This window comes from Bemisia tabaci, chromosome 3 (genome assembly GCF_918797505.1).
Source record: "Bemisia tabaci chromosome 3, PGI_BMITA_v3".
NCBI classification, from domain to species: domain Eukaryota; kingdom Metazoa; phylum Arthropoda; class Insecta; order Hemiptera; family Aleyrodidae; genus Bemisia; species Bemisia tabaci.
In genome coordinates, this window is record NC_092795.1 from 41515178 (window position 1) to 41534345 (window position 19168).

At 41.9% G+C, this 19168-nt stretch overlaps 1 protein-coding gene across 1 annotated transcript in view; it reads left to right on the plus strand.

Moving 5' to 3' along the window:
- Window positions 1–19168, plus strand: part of LOC109039449 (G-protein coupled receptor moody) — a 264915-nt gene that overhangs the window by 69604 nt on the left and 176143 nt on the right. Inside the window, exon 2 of the mRNA XM_072298371.1 lies at window positions 5032–5400. Within this exon, the coding sequence (XP_072154472.1) occupies window positions 5062–5400 (339 nt within the window). The 5' untranslated portion in view covers window positions 5032–5061. The remainder of the gene's footprint in view (window positions 1–5031; window positions 5401–19168) is intronic.

The window sequence follows — 19168 nt, forward strand, 5'->3', positions numbered from 1 at the left end:
ACTTCGATCGATTCCGAAGGTTCGAAGCCCCCACAAGGGCGACAGGTAATCCTCCAAGTTGCGGAATGCGTAGGCCTCTCTCGTTTTGACCAATTTGTTATTTCCACTTTGCAAGAGAGATGCCAAATCGTAATTTAATTTTTTAAAGAACTCTATCCTGAACAACTGAAATGGTAGCCATTGTTTCTATGTTTTTGAAAAAAAAAATTAAAGTCGAATTTAACGTTCTATTGAATTTTTTAAAATATATTTGACCTGCGCAGCTGCGTAGAACCTGGTTCGATTAATTGGATTACATTTTGCAATAAGGAACCACTATCTCTGACTCTTCCATAAAATCACCTTTCTGCATTGGGAAACCAATAACACATATGTTGTTTTTAAAATGAGCCAGAAATAGTGGTTCCTTGTTGCAAAATGTGGTCCAATTTATCCTCAATGAGTTAGTTGCATGCGATAATTTTGGTAAATAGAGTGGACTCTTTGAAAATAAAATCTCACGGAAATCACGTCGAACACACCAAGAAAGTCTGGTTTAAGTATCACAAACTGTTAAACTTCTTTCTTTTATGCAAACTCTTTTCTTATAGTTACCGGCGATGAGGTTTGCTGACAGGGCGCGATGTGATAAAGCCTCATAAAAGTAAGAAAAAATAGCTATAGTATTTCTCAAGCTTTCTCAAGTCTTTCGCTTGTGTCATTTTAAATTAATTCACATGTGTTTTTTAAAGCATCTGTGAAGCATTTATTCAGAAGCAAGTGAAATCATTCACCGAGAGGGTAGGCTGATATCAGCAGTTTGCAGGACTGCTTGTTTTCTTAGGCTGTATTTTCCTCACGTAACGAAAGCCTGGTTGCCACCGGCCACGGAAAAAGTGCTTGCAGATGTGGAGTGTTTGAAAAGATATAACGGAAATACCAACCCCTTCAGCAACTAGATTTGTAAGGACGAATACTTATAAGCCGCAACCCAACTCTCAGAGATTGCACTGATCTCTCTATGACGTGGCAATCTTGCCTTTAACTCTAGTCTATCCGACAGATCACCGTCATTTCCCTTGTGTCGAACTTTTGACTCCGGAGAGAGGGGCTAAATAAATAGCGACGACACTGATGTCAAACTGTAGAGCATTGCTCATTTTTACCATGCCTCGTCCTTGCGGATTCAATATTTTAGCTTAAAAGTCAACAATCCTGGTTTCCGCGGTTGTCAAATGACTGTCATTTCCCGTTCACATAGAGCGTAAAGATGATGAAATTACCCCTCGCGATTCTGCAGACTGAGGAAGTACATGGCACAGTCTGGTGGAAATGAAAACCTATATGATGCCGTATACTAGATGTGCGTGGGCCACCCTTCTTTTCCTCGGGCCCCAAGAGAAAAATATGCCGGCGAGTCAAGACTCCTTACAAACCTTAGCCCCTTTAGATTCAGTGCTCCTCTCCGGGGAAAAAAATTTGATAAGTTATCGCGGGAGAACTAATGCTCCTTTTTATACGCAGTTTCCACAGATGTCTAGGAAAATTCGAATCATGTCGATTTATATCAAGGTTTTGTGGAGCTACAGACTACAAGTTTGCTACTTGATATGACATAAATTAAGTCCAAATTAGAGGTCTGAATGGCCTCTTTCATCCAACATCTTTAAAACCTATAATACATCTGAGTGTGCAAACGATCCATGATTCCTCTAGAAGTCTCATTTGAAGATATTCGCATGAAACATGATGCATATGCCAATGAGGTTTAATATCTAACTTAATTAAACGTTGTAGCAGTATCTGTCTACGCTTGCGTTTAAGTTGCAATAGAAGAAATATGGTGCAATATTTCAAAATGTTTGCTATCTTTGGATTGTCGCAGCTACATTTTTCAAAATTTTCTAAGCAAATGTATCAAACTGGAGTAAAAAACTATATTTCATAGGGTTTCATTGAGATGCAGTAAAAAACCACTCAAAGAATCGTAGAGTTTCCTCCGAATCTGAATTCTACCTTTGAAGTGGATTTTAGTCATCAATTTCCCCTCTTTTTTGAAGTTTGAAGAGGCGTGCTGCAGAAGGGGTTGTCACGACAAGTGAATTGACTAAATTAAGTGACACGCAACGGCTATCACTGTACGGTTTTATCGTACGTAGATATCGACCAATGATGAGATCACAGTTGATAACTCTTATCCTAGCTTAATTTTTCAAACACTGGAAAAAAATTCGCTTGGATCTAGGTCCAGACTCTCAAAAACATTGACAAGAAAAAATACTCTTGATTCAATCGGATTTCTTTTTAATTCAAGCAAAATTCCGATTGAATCAGGGTATTTTTTCTTGTCACTGTTTTAAGAGTCCGGACTCTAGATCCAAGCGACTTTATTTTTCCAGTGAACGATAAACTTTGCTCTGGCATCCCCCTGAACGAAGTTTTCAATCCCTCATCGCTCTTCTTTCCCTCTTCGTCAAATTCCCATCTCGCTTCGAGATCTGGCAGCACCAATGTGGGTAGCTGAATTTCGGGGCCTATAGTTTAATTTGCGGGGTAAGCGTCCCATCTTCCTCCCCCCCGCCCACCCCACTTTGCCTTCGCTTTTCATAAATGCGCCGGGACCGGCTAACACATCGACGGAGTTATCGCTTTGAAGGGACGAAATTGCGCGAGAAGGGCCGCCACTATTGATGCCCCCCCTCCCCCTCCCCCCGGTGCTCGGTTTCGGGTGCCGCGACGCGGAGCCGGCCAAATTCCTTCATAACGAAACGGGGATGATAATTTAAGTTCGGGAGGAAAATATGAAGTGAAGCGACCGGGCCGGGCCGCGGAGGCGGTCGCGGTGGGGCGGGGGGGAGGCGGGGGAGGGGGGCGGGGAGGGGGGTGTAGGCGGGTGAGGCGGACCAGGAAAGCCGCCCAAAGACGATACAGCCGCTTTGATTTAGCGTCATAAAAAGTCTCCGTAAAATGCGAGCCCTCAATGTGACTCGAGGCTGTAATAGACGATTTTGATCCGGTAGGTTTGCGTATGTGTAATCGATCTCGCGATATTGAAGGATTGCGAGTGGGCTGCGCGACAGTGTAATTTCCGAGGATGGTCTTGATTTGTCTGCCGTCCGAGATCTATTATTTGGTGCCGATAAGGAAATATGATTTTCTATCTCCGAGAAGAGTCTCACATTTTTGCCAGCTCACTCCGGAATGTTCGGAAACGCATGAGACTTTGCTTCATAACTGTGGCCTTCTCGGTGACGTGATCATCGTCAGAATTAAAAGCTTTAAATTTGAAAAAGGGGGTTGAAACTAACACTACGGTGGCATGTTGGCGTGGGTGAAAAGACATGAAAAATAAAATGGATCAAATAAAAATTCTTTACTGCCCCTTCGTAAAGTCCTCCTTCATGAAGTCCCACCTTTGCCATAAAGTGTAATTTAATTTCAACGTTATGAGAGTTGTGGTCCAAATCTGGCTCAGCAGGGGCGGATTTACCTACTTGCCGCCCATGGGCCGCCTGTACTTTTCCGTCCCCCTCCTTCCTTTTTTAAAACATCAATAAATACAATCAAGTGATCGTGCCGGAGGAGGTGAGGTGCATAAGACTCGTTTACTCGTGTTGGACACATTTTTTTGCTTAAGTCCTGTCAACACTATTAGCAATAGTTCACGGAACTTTGCGCGAAAGTGGAGTTCCTTAGACCTATCTCTGTGTGAACGAGGCCTTCCATTTGTAATAAATGAACGTAACAATTATGCAAGAACAAACATAAATGCGGTTTAATCATTTCAACTTCCGCCACCGCGCTGACCGTACTGTGTTTGACGCAATGCATGAAGTATTCATGGCGTCTAGTAGACGCCATGCGTTTCAAGCTGACCGCACTGTTTTTGACATAATGCGTGAAGTATTCATGCAGTCTTGTAGGCGCTATGCGTTTCACGTTGGCCGCCGCTGACCGCACTGTGTTTGACACAATGCGTGAAGTATTCATGCAGTCTGCTAGGTGCTATTATGTGTTACATGCCGACCGCCGCGTTGAGGGCTTCTGATTTTCATATGAATCACTAAATACAAAAAGGGCACATGTCCAGAAAACCAAATTGTTCAGGAGACAAAAAAAAAACGTTTATTTCGTGGTAGATATTTTTTTAAACAGTTTTTTGTGTCTCCTAAACAATTTGGTTTTCTGGACATGTGCCCTTTTTGTATTTAGTGATTCAAATCAAGTCCTCGTCATTATTACTCTCTGCACCGCACCGCTCCATGCTAAATTGCGTGTTTGGTTTCTCTCTTAATTCGACTAATTAGACCGCGTTAAACAGAAAGGAGCCAAGCCACATCAGCTATTGCCAAATTTAATTGGCTAATTTAATTTTTTACATGATAACAGTTGTGCGAATTTTCATGCAAATTTCAGTGAATTTCTCCACAGTACGAAGCAAATTCCTTAACATTTTCAAAAGAATCTTGGAGGGGCACCTGACCCTCCAAGAATCGATTATTTAACATAGGTTACAATTTAACGCATTTCTCGGGTCATCTGAATGTGTATTTACGTCTTTTTTTCAGTCCAGCGACGATGTAATATAAATCCGAGAAATTCCTAAAATCGTTCACTAGTATAGACGCTAGTGATGACGTCATCATAGGAATTCTCCATTATTTCGACTTGGATCCAAACAATAACGTATTATTGACGTATCCATTATTATTCGAATATTTGACTATTTGCCTAGGCACTTGATAAAATACCTGGTGTTACTATTTGCCTGCGACATATATATCGCTTTTCTGTGACGTGGCACTAATATGGTATATACATGCCGGAGCAGGTCAACTGTGTAAAGGAGAGATGGGGGGGGAGGGAGGCGCCACTCCCTCCGTGTCCATCCCAAAATGACGTCCCTGTCGCTCAGCTGGAACCCCTATTTCCACACGATCGGAATGGATGTAAATTATCCGGCTGGCCAGTCCGGAGCCTATACTTGCTGAAGGTGCCAATCGGCGTAAAACGATGATTCGTATGAGTGATTGGATTGTTTGTGTGTTTCAGAGCGGTGAGCGGCCGCCGGTGGCCGCGCCGATGACGTCACTGCTGCGCCTGGACGGATCGGCCTCCCCGCGCGCGCCCAGCGCCCCCGCGCCCGCGCCGACCTCCGGAGGGCGGCTGCCCGCCAAGCCGGGGCCGGCCGGCTCCTCCGGCTCCACGACGGTGGCGCCGCCTAGCGCCCTCCCGCCGTGCGCCGTCGCCGACCTCCAGCTCGACCTCCAGCTCGCCTCCTGCGACCTCGGCGACGTGGAGCTCTTCCGCGGCTACCCCCCGCAGCTCCTCGATCTCGCCTCCTTCGTCTGCATCATGTTCATGTGCGTCGGGGTCCCCGGCAACCTCATCACCGTCGCCGCCCTCTTCAAGTGCCGAAAGGTAAGAACACCCATCACCTCACCTACAACGTAGACAAGCCAAGCACCCTCAGTTGCACGTATAAAATCACAAAAAACTAGTAAGTTTCTGCACGGAGAAAAGATCTAACATGGGACCCGATGTTGAGGTCATATGGATGTCTAAAGTTTTCGGAACTCGCATCCGAAAACTTGAGGTCTAGCTGCCGAAGTTCGGGTCAGCCATCCGAATTACTTCGGTAAGTACCGGAGTGCTCATATGTGTGACCCGAATCCTTTGGTATGTACTTAGGTACTTCAGATGTCTGAACCGAACTTCGGCAGCTAGACCTCAGCTAGACCTAGAGGTCAAGTTTTCGGATGCGAGATCCGAAAACTTCAGAGATCCATATGACCTCAACTTCGGGTCCCAAGCACGAAGTTTTTTTCTCCGTGCGATATTAGCCCTGCGGGCCGATTATTGAGATTTATAGACAATGCAATAAACAGAGCTATAGACAAAGAAGATAAAAGGGATTTGGAGAGATCCTATTTTGGAAGAAGTGATGGGTGGTTGCAATGGACATAGGGGATACGTTATCGACTGAGGGCCGTTTGTAAGATCTCTTGTGTACCTCTGGTCACCAAACCGGTGGCCAGACTCTGGCTAGCCGTCAATCTGCTAATCAGCATGACTACTGGTTTGCGAGGAAGAACAAAGGCTGACCAGGACTTGACCTGAAGAAAACCGGGAGTCGTACCTACCTCTGGTCGAGGTATGGTCAGCTCAAGCCACCACTTTGACAAGCACCTGACCAGAGGTCTCACAATCAGTCCTAACTAACGGCAACCCACGAGAGTCCCTATAGCTAGTCCATCATTTTCTCCCTTAGTCTATAGGAACCACCCGTTTCAACCAATAGGATCGCTCGATATCCCTTTTTTCTTTTTTGTACATAGCTTTGTCTATCGCGTTCAATAATCGGCCCACTGAGATCCATAAGAATACATGCATAACAGGGCTCATGTCACAACGGACTTACAGTTCTTTTTGCTTTAAGTAGTCCAGTTAGTCTTGCATACGACGAAAACTGAACGAATTTCATTAGAACGCTTGGATGCAACTATTCGGGCTCTACGGAAGTCCGTGTTGCATACCCCCAATAACGAAGGGTTTTTCATTCTTCAAGCACTCGGGGGTTCACCCGTGATGCGGTGGGCTGAAAGGCCGGGATCTGAAAAGACAGATCCTTGGGTGGAAATAGGGGGACTGAGGGGGACGCCGTTCCCCACAAATCTACTTACTCCCTCCCAAGGAATGTGACTGCTTTTGCAGCGTAAGCAGTGCATGACACATCTCTCATCTTGGATATAAGAATTGGGTTAGTGTTTCGTTAAGAGCTCCTCAAAATATCTCCTGAGACAACTCAATTTTTAAAAATTTTCCGGGGAACGGCCCCTCAGACCCTCCCGTAAAGCTAACAGGATTTTTCGAAAAAAGTCTTCGTTTATATTACAAAAACATAGCTCCCAGAAATCCATGAAAGCGTACCAAATAAAAAACCCTCTTTTTTTGTCATTCCGTCTGTCTAGCGGGGAAAGTAATTCCCTTCATGCACCAACCCCTACACAGCTATATTAAGAAGAAGTTATATTTGATAGAAGTAGGGAGGAAATCATGAAGGAAATAATCGTACCATTAAGAAGAATATGAAAGTAACGAAAGCAGAAACTAGAGTACGGTGAAGATCGGTTGACTTGATATTTGATAGCCCCCGCAGTATGAGTTGTCTTTAAGGAGAGAGAAAAATGTAACATGCTCGATTCATCCAAATTGTGCTCTTGTCGGTTTGCAATGGAAGGGGGAGGGCGCATTATGAAAAATATACATATGAAAAGGACTCTTTAAAAATACGTGTAAAGCCCAATACACTGGGGGAAAAAACACATTGGATCTAGAGTCCAGACTCTTAAAAACATCGACAAGAAAAAATACTCTTGATTCAATCAGATTGAAGCTTAAATCAAGAAAGCCTCTTAATTTGAGCGGATTTCCTTTTGATTTAAGCTTAAATCTGATTGAATCAAGAGTCCTTTTTCTTGTCAATGTTTTCAAGAGTCTGGACTCCAGATCCAATGTGTTTTTTTTTCCAGTGTACGATGGGCTGGAGGTTGTGTGAGATGAACTCGTGACCTTGAATGTAATTTGTGAAGTATAATTACCGCATGATATGTTCGGACGAAAATTCGCTGAAGAAAGTTATAGAGAGGGCTGCGCGACTTTGGGTCAACCCTTTAAACTCGGTGAGGGAGTTTTCAGGAGGCGAGTGAGGAGGAGGGGATGATGCGTTTTTGGATCAGATATTGCGGCGTTAATGCGGTTTAGGTGTCGTAATTCAGGACAAATTCATAAACTTCCCCTCAAATTACAGCGCTTACTATCCTACTTTATTACATTCATTCATTATGAAGCGTGTTTCGGGATCGTCGCTTTAAAATTCTTCCAGTATTATGACTGCACAAAATCGGCTTTTAATTACGTGCTGGGTCGACCATTTTAATTACATTTTCTAACATTCAAGACGTTATCAAAATGCATTAATGATGAGGACATCTTGAATCTCATACGCGCTTAAAAGCACGTTAAAATGTGCCCCAGATTATTAAATTTCTTTTCTCCTTCGGTTCTCTGAGTCTTTTAGGTATTTTCAAACATAAACTCAAAAGGTTATTTTCGTAGGAGTTTTTAGACAAAAATATGCGCAAAATCGCTTTAAATGAAGCTGTTTATTTCAGTTATTTGCAAATACATGTTGTAAATGTATGTTTTCTTTATTCTGCCGTGCTAAGGAAAAACGCCGTATGAACTTTCAGACGTTGCCAAGTTTCCTTCGATAAAATCCGAATTTATTTATTTATTTTTATTTATTTTTTTATTTATTTTATTTTTTATTTATTTATTTTTGTTTTTAAATTGTGAATATTTTCCCCCAACCTTTTCAGATAATTTTGTACGCAATTCAATCTGAAATATCATCAGAAACTTTCAAAGGAAAATGTACGTGAATATCGTCAAAAATACATTTTTTATCAAGGGAAATTTGGTAACCCTCAAATGTGCATACGGCGTTCTTCCTTAGCACGGCATTATTGTCCCATGCGATTGGCCATCCTAATTCTCTAGCTTCGTGTCTCCGCGGGCGGGAGCAAAAAAATAATGAGATGTGTTTGATCTGCCATCGCGTCGTTGGCTCTTATGAATCTCGAATTAAGGCGAGGGAAGAGGAAGATGGATGCATCGCTAAGTTCTACCAGTGTGACGAGTTTTTGTTGCGGACCGAGTGATAGCCAGCCACGAAGCTGCAGTCCGACGTGAGCTGCTTGTCACCTACTTTCTTGGCGTCACACACCGAGACGCATAGATGCCAGCTCCACCCAAATATGTTTGAGTCTTCAAGTATAAAATATTTATTTTTTGAGGGTGTTATGGCAGGCCTGCGAGGGGAGGACATATTCATTTCAGCCGGGTTCGCGGCGCGGGTGGCAGACCTAATCTCGAGCGTGATCCGGAACTACACCGCCGTGCTAAGGCGAAACGCCATAACAACATTCGAGGGTAGTCAAATTTCACCGGATCAAACTTGTATTTTTGAGGAAAGTTATGCATACTTTGACCTGACATTTTCGGAAATTTTCGATTAACCCGCAAACAAGATTGTCTGAATAATTTGAAGAAAAATATTCACAATTGTCCAAGTGGATTTGTTTTTGATTTAAGAAAATATGGCAACATCTAAAAGCTCATACGGCAGTACGACATAACGTCGAATCTCGCAACCAACAACGAAGCCAGGGATGCTCAATTTACTTGTTTACAGAATCGTCCTCAAACTATGAAGTTAGCTACTTTCTCATTGAAAAAAATGAGTAAACGAAAAGCAGAAAAATTTCCAGAATTGCAGGCTTGCGGTGTGAACACCAATAGGCAACGACGAGTCGTCGTCGACGACATCGACCTCTCAACGTCGAGCTTGAGGGATCGAAATCCTAACCCTAGATTAACTCCTAACCGTGATAATACAATTTTTCATGAATAATTTCCACCATTCCGCTCATGGAAGAAAGAATAATTTACTTGGGTTAAATTACACGCCAAACGTCACTATGATAGTCTCAGTAATATGGAAATATGGCAACTTCAATCTTGACGCTGAACGCAAGTCGTAAATACTTTGAACAACACAGTTAGGGAAAGAAACAATGCTCGCCGAGTAGTTTGCTAAAGTCGTTGTAGTGCACAATTTGACTCGTGTAGGGTTTTGTTTTTCTTGTGACCGGGCAATGCAAAGTTCCCATAACCAATGGACAATAAAAACGTTAATATCTTAGCTAGAAGTTGATTTCAGTAGTTTTCGTCGCGCAAATCATATTCTACGTGAAATTTTGGTGAAGAATCATGTATCAGAAAGCTTAAATTTGTACCAGTTTAATGGTCCGTTCAAAATAAAAAAGTGAACATTTAGCAATTTCCTAACTTTTCTCAGAAAGAATTTTATCGGGAGAAACGAGGCAACGTTGGAATGTTCATACGGCGTCGAAACAGAACATGGGCTTTTTAAGCCCCGTCGTTCGATGCCGCGATTATCCTAAACGCGAGTTCGAAGCGCCAAATACGGTGCGGTAAGCGTCAAACTTATATCAGCGCCTGCAAGACCACTGGAATACTTCGCGCATTGCGCCAAATGACTCGACACTCGACCGCGCTCCGCGCTCCCTTCCCTGGCTTGCGCAACGCTAAAGTTGCCGCAAAACTAGGACCACACATCTTTCTTTGGATGGCCCCTGCCGGTTTTTACCGCAGTTAAAGGCAAATATGTATCTTAATTGCAACAATTCAGAAACTTGGATGTTGAAGGGACTCTGAAACTTGATTCGTGTAAAATTAATTTTGGTTATTTATCAAAAAGAAAACAGAACGAACGAAAATATCCCGTCGAAATTTTCGACGCTTTAATTTGAGATCATTTAGGAAACTGCGAGGAAACTCTTCAGAAAAACTGTGTGTAGCTTTTTAAAAACTGTGATCGAAAAAAAACAAAACATAAAAAGTGGTGCATACCGTTGGAATCAGAGAGGCTTAAGAGATACCTTGGTCCAATTTAGTATATATACATAGGTAATAACACATTTTTTCCTCGTTTATTTTTCGCCACACACACACTCACGTATTGCGTATTGAAAGAGGAAGTATGAGAACGAAGAAAACAATATCAATTAGCCTCATTTGCGGAAAGGTCATGTCACCGGTGTGGAAGAGAGAAGTAATCACAAGATTGCGAATTTACCTTGAGGACGGGAGTTTTGTCACCAGCCTAGGAGCCTTGGAGCTGTCAACGTCATCAAATCGAACTAATCCCATCGGAGAACATTTTGCCACTCCGTTAGCTCCAAATTTACGCTCTTCTGTTTAAACTTTGCCGAAATCTTTTCGGGCCAAGGTCCCTTGGGCCCAAAACTTTATTAATCACCTTGAAAAAGTTGCTTTTTAACTTCATCGTTGTTCCTGTTCATTAACCTGCTTACTCTTAGCAACACTGGTCTAAGCACTTTAAAATACTTTGGAATTTTCAATCTCCTCCCACTTGACTCAGTCAACCCCCACATTGGCGTAACTCTCTTTAAATATTAATTGGAGATAAAAACACCGATGCCAAATTTAAGTAACGTTGAATGTTACGAGGTTGTCTTTGCTTGTTCTTATGGAAATTTCACCTCGCAAAATATTGAAACTTTCGATGCAAAAGACGAACATTTTTTTTGAAAGTATACCCAAAATGAAAAGACGAATATATTATGCTGAACGCGTCCCATGCATGGAAGTATTATAATGCTAGAAGAAACTGTGCATGTAAGCCGTATGCAAACCTCGTGCAAATAGTTGCCAATAGCATAAATATCATTAGCTATACCAGTGACGTAGCGTGAATTGCGATGCATCGATTGTTCTGACATTTAAACCCATGGTAAAGAATCGATTAGTAAAGGTGTTCGCTGCGAACATCCTGTTTATCGATACTTTTCCATAGGTTAAAATGACCGATCAATCGATTTATCGCTAAGCACGCCACGCCTTTGAGCAATACTTACCATCGCGTCGTTGCCATTATGATCGCATTAAAGTCAAGGGGTAGGGATTTACTTATAGAGCACGGTGACTTTTTGCTTCGACTTTTGAGCAGTCAGAGGTACTTTGAATTTTGTTTGCAATCAACAAAAATATTATTAAATGTTTAATATTTAGGTGTAAAGACCATTAAAATTAATTAATTGATCACAATTAATCATTGTACCAAGTGCTGCATATCAACAAAGGAAAAATCTTCAAAAGAGGAAAAAAATGGAACTGTTTGAAAATTACGCGTCATGTAAAATATTTGTGTATCCATGTAATTCAAATGGGACTTATGAAGAATTTTGTAATTTTTCTATCATGATGGTTGCTACTTAGCACCCTGTGCGGACTTTTGAAGGTGTCAGCGATGAAGTGAAATCTGCCTCTTGTTTGGCAAATGGAGGTTGCGAATAGTTTTATATATGATTTTTCCATGAAAGAGGTTGCCAAGTAACTCACCGTTGACTTAGGTCAGCGACTTTATATACCAAATAAAACAAGTTAATAAATTAATAAAGCTGAGACAGGTCAATGTTTTACACACAGACCATCTCACCTCATTATGTTCCACCGTTATTTCTCTTGATGGATACGTTTTCAACACGCGACGTTCTTTCTTTCCCCATAAAATCCAATGTAATCCACTTTGAATTGATTTGTTCCCATGTTCCCTCACCGGGAGTTCATTGGTTTTGTGCTTTTGACATTTTAACGGAGGGATTTTAAACTATACGTTGCAAAAGCGGATTCGACCTAAACGGATTCTGATATACTCAGCTTGAAATGAAAATGAGCCTGTTGTTAACAGTTCGCTTTAACAGTTGGCTTACCAAAAGCTGCTAAAAATGAATTCATCCCTCTGTTTCCGACTCTTCTGCAGATTCGTCTGGATCTTCTCTCGGTGGGTTTAGTTTGAGGCAGTAAGCACGTGCACGGAGATACTTTTTGATGTCGTTCTCGTCATCTGTATCCTTGTAATGGTAATAATTTCAAACGATATTTGCAATCCTTCCCTGATTGGAAAGGTACTTCTTGTTCATCGGTGGTTTGAACTGCCGATGATCCCCGCGAGCTTGCGTGATGATGCGCTCTGTGTCTTTCTGAACCTTTTTCAACTTTTTTTTTTTTTTTTTTTTTTTGCTCTAGCTGTTTGCAACAAACTCATCATTGAAATTGTACTACTCGGAAGGCAAACGCTTTTAGAGGCTGATGAAGCAACACCAAAAAAACCGGAGGCTGGTTATCGATGGTAACAAATAGGCCTGGAATAACTGGGACCCGGACAAAAGGCCTACTACGCGACGTGGCGGGAATTTGTGGGAGTGCCCGCATGACGGTAACCTTGGGCTATACGTTCCTTCTTGACATAAATCACGGTAAATTTTTCAAGGAGCGGCCCTCAAGCGGGAGGGCGTAGCGCGTTCGCAACTCCTGGGAGCTGCGTTCCAGCCTCCCCCGACGCGACGCCGCACAGTGGATCGAGTCAATAGGAGAGGTCGGACAAAATTCGGAAACTTTAAACGCTTATAACTCCGTTTATATAAAGTTTTGAGGTTCTGAAAGTGGTTCCATCGGTTTTTTCGTAAACTTTGCTTCTTAAAGCACCCCTTGAAATATAAAATGTGACGAGATAAACATCAAAATTTGCAGTTTTAGTTTAAAATTTCATGTCCGACCTCTCTAATTGACTCGATCCACTGTGCGCCGGGACCCCAACTTCCAATTGGACGTATTTCTGTCAAACGGAACTATGTGCATTAAGACATGGGCCCTGAGACCCACGAGAATATATGCATAACAGGGCTCACGTCATAGTACACACGGTTCCGTTTGGCGGAAATACGTCCAATTCGGCCGAACCGATGGGATCGAGGCCCATCGCGTATGCTGCCCGGCAGGTAACTCATAAATCACGCGTTCCCACGAGATGACGCGCGCTCCGTCCTACCACGCCCGCCCCAACCGCCACCGTGACACCTGTAAGGCGGAGGTGGGGTGCCCGTGGATCCGTTTAGCATGACGTCACTGGTAACCATTGGAATATCCCCCTGGAAAAATGAGCTTATGCAATAATTTTTTGTTACTGAATTTTTGGAAAGTAAAATGCACTTAGACCTCCACCTCGTAAGATAAAACGCGCTTTGATGACTGAGGAGGACTAGGGGAGAACGCCGTTTAGCATGACGTCACTGGTAACCATCGAAATATCCCTCCGAAGGGAAAATGAGCTTGTTTGATAATTTTTCGTTGTTGCGTTTTTGGAAAATAAACTGCACTCAGACTTCCATCTCGTAAGATAAAACGCGCTTTGATGACTGAGGAGGACTAGGGGAGAACGCCGTTTAGCATGACGTCACTGGTAACCATCGAAATATCCCTCCGAAGGGAAAATGAGCTTGTTTGATAATTTTTCGTTGTTGCGTTTTTGGAAAGTAAACTGCACTGAGACTTCCACCTCGTAAGATAAAACGCGTTTTGATGACTGAGGGACAATACTACCGTGCTAGGGGAGAACGCCGTTTAGCATGACGTCACTGGTAACCATTAGAATATCCCTCCGATGGAAAAATGAGCTTGTTTGATAATTTTTCGTTACTGCGTTTTTGGAAAATAAACTGCACTTAGACTTCCACCTCCTAAGATTAAACGCTTTTTGATGACTGCCGTGCTAGGGGAGAACGCCGTTTAGCATGACGTCACTGGTAACCATCGAAATATCCCTCCGAAGGAAAAATGAGCTTCTTTGATAATTTTCGTTATTGCCATTTTGGAAAATAAACTGCACTTAGACTTCCACCTCGTCAGATGAAACGCGGTTTGATGGCTGAGGGACAATACTGCCGTGCCGCTGCCGTCGCCGAACAATTAAGCTTCCATGATCCGCTTACATTATGTCCTATCAAAATACTTTACTAAGGTTTCCATACTATCTGGTGGTGTCGGCTTCAGCAGTTTGAACACGCGCACCACGTCATCTGCCGGGACGAATGCTAGGGCTAACAATTGTAAAAATCCAATTTTTACCTCTCTGTTATTAGGATTATTGTATTCCTCTTGCAAACCAATCGTTTGCACATGCCTCCAAACACTTTGGGCCAAATGGAAAAAGCAGAGCACAACGCTGAAAAAACTTTCTTGGAAGCGCGTATGCCCATTTCAAAGTCACAAAGCATGGAATGCGGACGTGGAGCTTAAATTCCTAGCTCCACATATTATGATAAGATTGATGCAAGAACTGCTTGATAGGATTGTATAGTCTGGGGAACAGGGCTGGCTGCATGTATACTCTACATAAAGCAAAATCAAAAACGTGCCTATACATATCAATTAACGACAAAAACACTATCACATACATAAAAATTGTTTTTAGCATAGATCTTTTTGGTCCAATCAAATTTGAAGGATTACTAGTACTAGACACAGTAACCTTGTATGAATACTCATTTAGATTTTTACTATCGACCGACATTCCGAAATTCAGGAAATATTCTGCAGTTAAAGTTAAAGAACAAGGTATTAACATTCAGAAATCTATCTCCTCATAAAAGTTAGTATTTTACATTATGCACTGCCAGGAACTTCCTCCGGTATTTGCTGGCAATCAAAACAGATTGTCTCAAACCTGAGAGGTACTTTAATTTGGATTTCGCGACCTTGATGGTCTAATGCTCAAAGTACAGATCTTGGGGTATAAATTTTGGCGAATTTATTAGGACAAATTGTATTATGGTCAATTTTTTGAATCCATTAATGTTAATATTAGAGTGTCATCATGTAAATTAAATTCTTCGGAGAACTAACTTTGAAACTCGCTACACATAGTTGTCCATGAGAGAAACATTGGGTTTATGGTCCCCTTGGGATTTATTTATTGTCATGGTAAACCATAGTTTCAAAGGGAATTGTAGAGATTTGAAGGTAAATGGAAGACCTGTTGGAATAATTTGTATTCGCTGTATGAAAACCATTTCTCCTGTTCCGCAGCCCGTGAAGATCGTTGCTTCTATTACACTCAAAAAAAGCTCCGGCCGTGGAGGCCATAAGCAGCGGACCTGGAGCACGGACTGGATGGGCTATATGGCACTACCGTTCGCCTACGCGCCTGACGGCCGGATTGCTACGTGCGGGGACGATGCGGAGTCCTACGGACATGAAAACCGTAAGTCGCGGCCTCGAGCGGCATAGGCAGCTTGCGCTCTAGGCGCTACTTACGGGCTGGACGGCCGGAGCTCTGCGCGCCGCCGCTGTCCGCGACGTGGTGGATTTTTTCGGAACTACAGCTGAAAATTCACCATTAAAGTACATACTTAGAAAAGAAAAACTTTCCAGCAAAGTTTTAAACATTGAGTGAATTATCTTGTGTCAATTTCTGAACAAGATTTTTTTTCTTTCCTTCTTTTTAAAATAGGTATATATTTCTTTGTTGATAGTTCATAACAATTTAGTTTCAGGAAAGTGATGGATAATTCAATGTCTAAGAAAGAAAAAGAGCATATGAACGTTAGCTTGTTGATCATGTTTCAGATATCAAGAGAGATTTGAACTCCTAGGCTGATAGTTCAGCAAGTCAATTTGAGAAAAGAGATGAATCTTAGAGAAGAGATGATGCTTATTGAGAAAGAAAATCAGCATATGAATGTTAGCTTATTCATCGTGTAGAGATATCAAGAGAAATTTTCAAAAACCTAACTTTAATGTTGCAAGCCTTCGTAGAAATAAATAAAGCACTGGGGAAGCACTGGAAGGAACAAATGTAGATAGATCAAAAATTCATGCTACCTATTTTAAATGTAGAACAGACTGTCCAAGGTATGATAAATTGCTAAAACTCATTGCAGCGAAAAATGTAAATTGAAAAATCATTTTTATCACTTGGCAGCCCGTTCTCAATAAATGTAATTACTTTCACTCAATGAGAATTCAGCATTTGTCAAAAACAAAACCTGGTTCATCCCTCAATAAAAAATACGAATGCAAAGTAGGAAATCACCCAAATGATTAACAAAGGAAAAGCACAGGCGTAGGTCTAGGTACTTACAGATTTTTACTCCTTACGACTAGAAAAGCTTCAGAATCTTGAAAATGAGGTTGAGAATATTTCAAAGTGTAAATTCAGAAGTAAAAGTTGACAAAACTTCAAGATATAACTCTCCGCAATAACTACCGGATACAATTTCCACAAAATATTAGCGAAGAAATATACCACCGAAAATTGTCACACTTGTTAAAATTGTAGATCTTCCCTTCAGCAAACTGAAGCGCGATTCACACAAAATTTTACCACTATTACAGTACACTGAGCTCCCTAGAATTGGGATATGGAATCAGAGAGATATTCACAGCAACAATGTTTGCACTGGCTCTTATCGGATAATCAACGCAGGCAAGATTGGCTTATAGCTTCCGCTGGCGGACAGCTATTTTGGCAACAGAGAAGGGAGGTGTTGGATGTCGGAGAGTGAAATACTACCTACTCTCAATTGAAAACATTTAAGTATAAGCCAGAGATTAGATTGAAATGGAATAAAAAATCAACCCAATCTTATGAGCAAGCAAAGGTGGCACAATGAAGTTGCAATCGGTAAATAGACATTCTTGTGACTACATTATCAGTATTTTAGTGTGGCGGTAATTTACTCTGTGGGAAGATGCGTGGCAGGTAATTGATTGCTTTTCTTGGATTTAAGTTCTTTCCCTTAGTAGGGGGAAAATAAGTGAATTGCAAACGAACTTACAGGAGGAGAGGATATGAGCTCAGTGTGTAGGTAAAACTGACAATTTTCACTTAACTCTCGTCGCATTTCCGAAAGTATTTGACAAGCGTTATCACACAGAACTTAAGAATCAATCGTGCACCGCACAGAATCAAGAAAATATATCGAAAACCTCCAAAATTAAACGAAAAACGAACACACGTAATGAGCAATGACCAACAATGACAAGCAATTTACTAGATTCTAACCTCAATAAACAACGCTGAGTGGTGGCTGCGATCGCTCCCGAAAATGTTCAAGGCTGGCGGCAACTTTAAATTCACGCACTGAATAACATTGACGTAAAATATTGTAATTTTCTGCGAATATACACGTAGCCGTCTCAATTTTAATCTGATGGTGACGCCATTTTCCGAAAACTGAATCTCACCTCACTGCCAACGGCCGTGGAAGCGGTTGGCTCCGATCCTGAAACCCGTAACTTACGCTCGGCTCCTAACCGGTCTTACGGCCATGAAGGCCGCGCGGGGTCCACGGGACACCGGCCGCTGGGTCCAGTACTAGCTGGCGCACAGCGCGTTAACGCCGGGATCACCAGTGTCCAGAGCAACCGGGTCACAGGGCCGTAGTTTTTTTTTTGAGTGTAGATTCTATTAGCAAGTGGAGTAGGGGTTCCTAAAAATAAAATCTTTAAAAAAGAAATTTTTTTGAACTACTTGTTTCTGAGCCAAGGTTTTGAATGAGAGGTACTCGATTTATCCAGTTTTACTGTTCAATTTCAGTGACAATTAATCGTGTATCTCATCTCTCATATCATCAAGCACTAGCGAATGCCATAAATAAAGCTTACAAAGTAAATCAAGGATTGCCATCAATATTATACATGAAAACAAAGAGGTGTTGCGAGATGGGTGCCCTGCTCGGTGCTAAGAACGGAACAGACGCCCTGTTTACTTTAATGTCCCTACAATTATTTTGCAGCGGCTGACTGTCATTCATAAAAACTGTTTCACTCATCAAGGATGATGACAAAGTAATTTAAAATGACCGATGTGCAAAATTAGGTACCTAAAAGGGGGGGGCACCTGAGTGTTGAGGGTTGCATACCTTCGACAACACCGCTATAAGCTCCGTTCCGACGGGCGATTAGTTGAATGATCGTCCAGCGAAGTTAACTTCCACCTCGCCACCCTTCTGCCCCTTTCCCTCCCAAAATCTCACCCCGCCCTAGCTTCCCATCTTCATCCCTTTCGCGGCTGACGCCCGAGCGGTCTCATAGTCTAGCTTTTATGACAATTCTACAACCAACTTACCGGAAGTATGTCTTCTAAATGTTCTGTTACGTCTGTGAACTTCGGAGTCGCCGGTGCATCGTCAATAACTGCAATTTTATGTACGCACAGTTCCATTGAAGAGCTTAGAGGCTAAAGGATGCAACTAGATTGCAGTGTTGCAAAATGCTCATAAACTCTTTTTTGCACACCGGGAAGACACGTGCGTCTTACTCATTTCACAGAATTTTTATCCATTTAAATGAGACGATTCCTTTAAATCTTAAATTCACAAACTTTATCTTTTAAACAAGACACATTTTTATCTTTTGAACGAAAGAAACTAAGAACAAGAGCAAAATTCTGGCGTCGGAGGCCCATAACTAATGTTAAACCAAAGAAAAAAATTCAAGAGGATATTCTCTTTTATTGATAGAAAAAAGAACATGGGTTAAGAGCTATCAATCATATACGGTTGCCAGTAAGCGATTACTTAAAAAAAAATCAAAAATAAAAGGAAAAAAGGACGTGCATGTATGCATTCGCACCAATAGACGCTTACAATTCGGGGTGGAATTTTTGGTGACAGGTGGAGCTAAAGACGAAAAGAGACCCTCCACCAGCCTCTCGGTGAAAGGTGGAAACTTTTACATT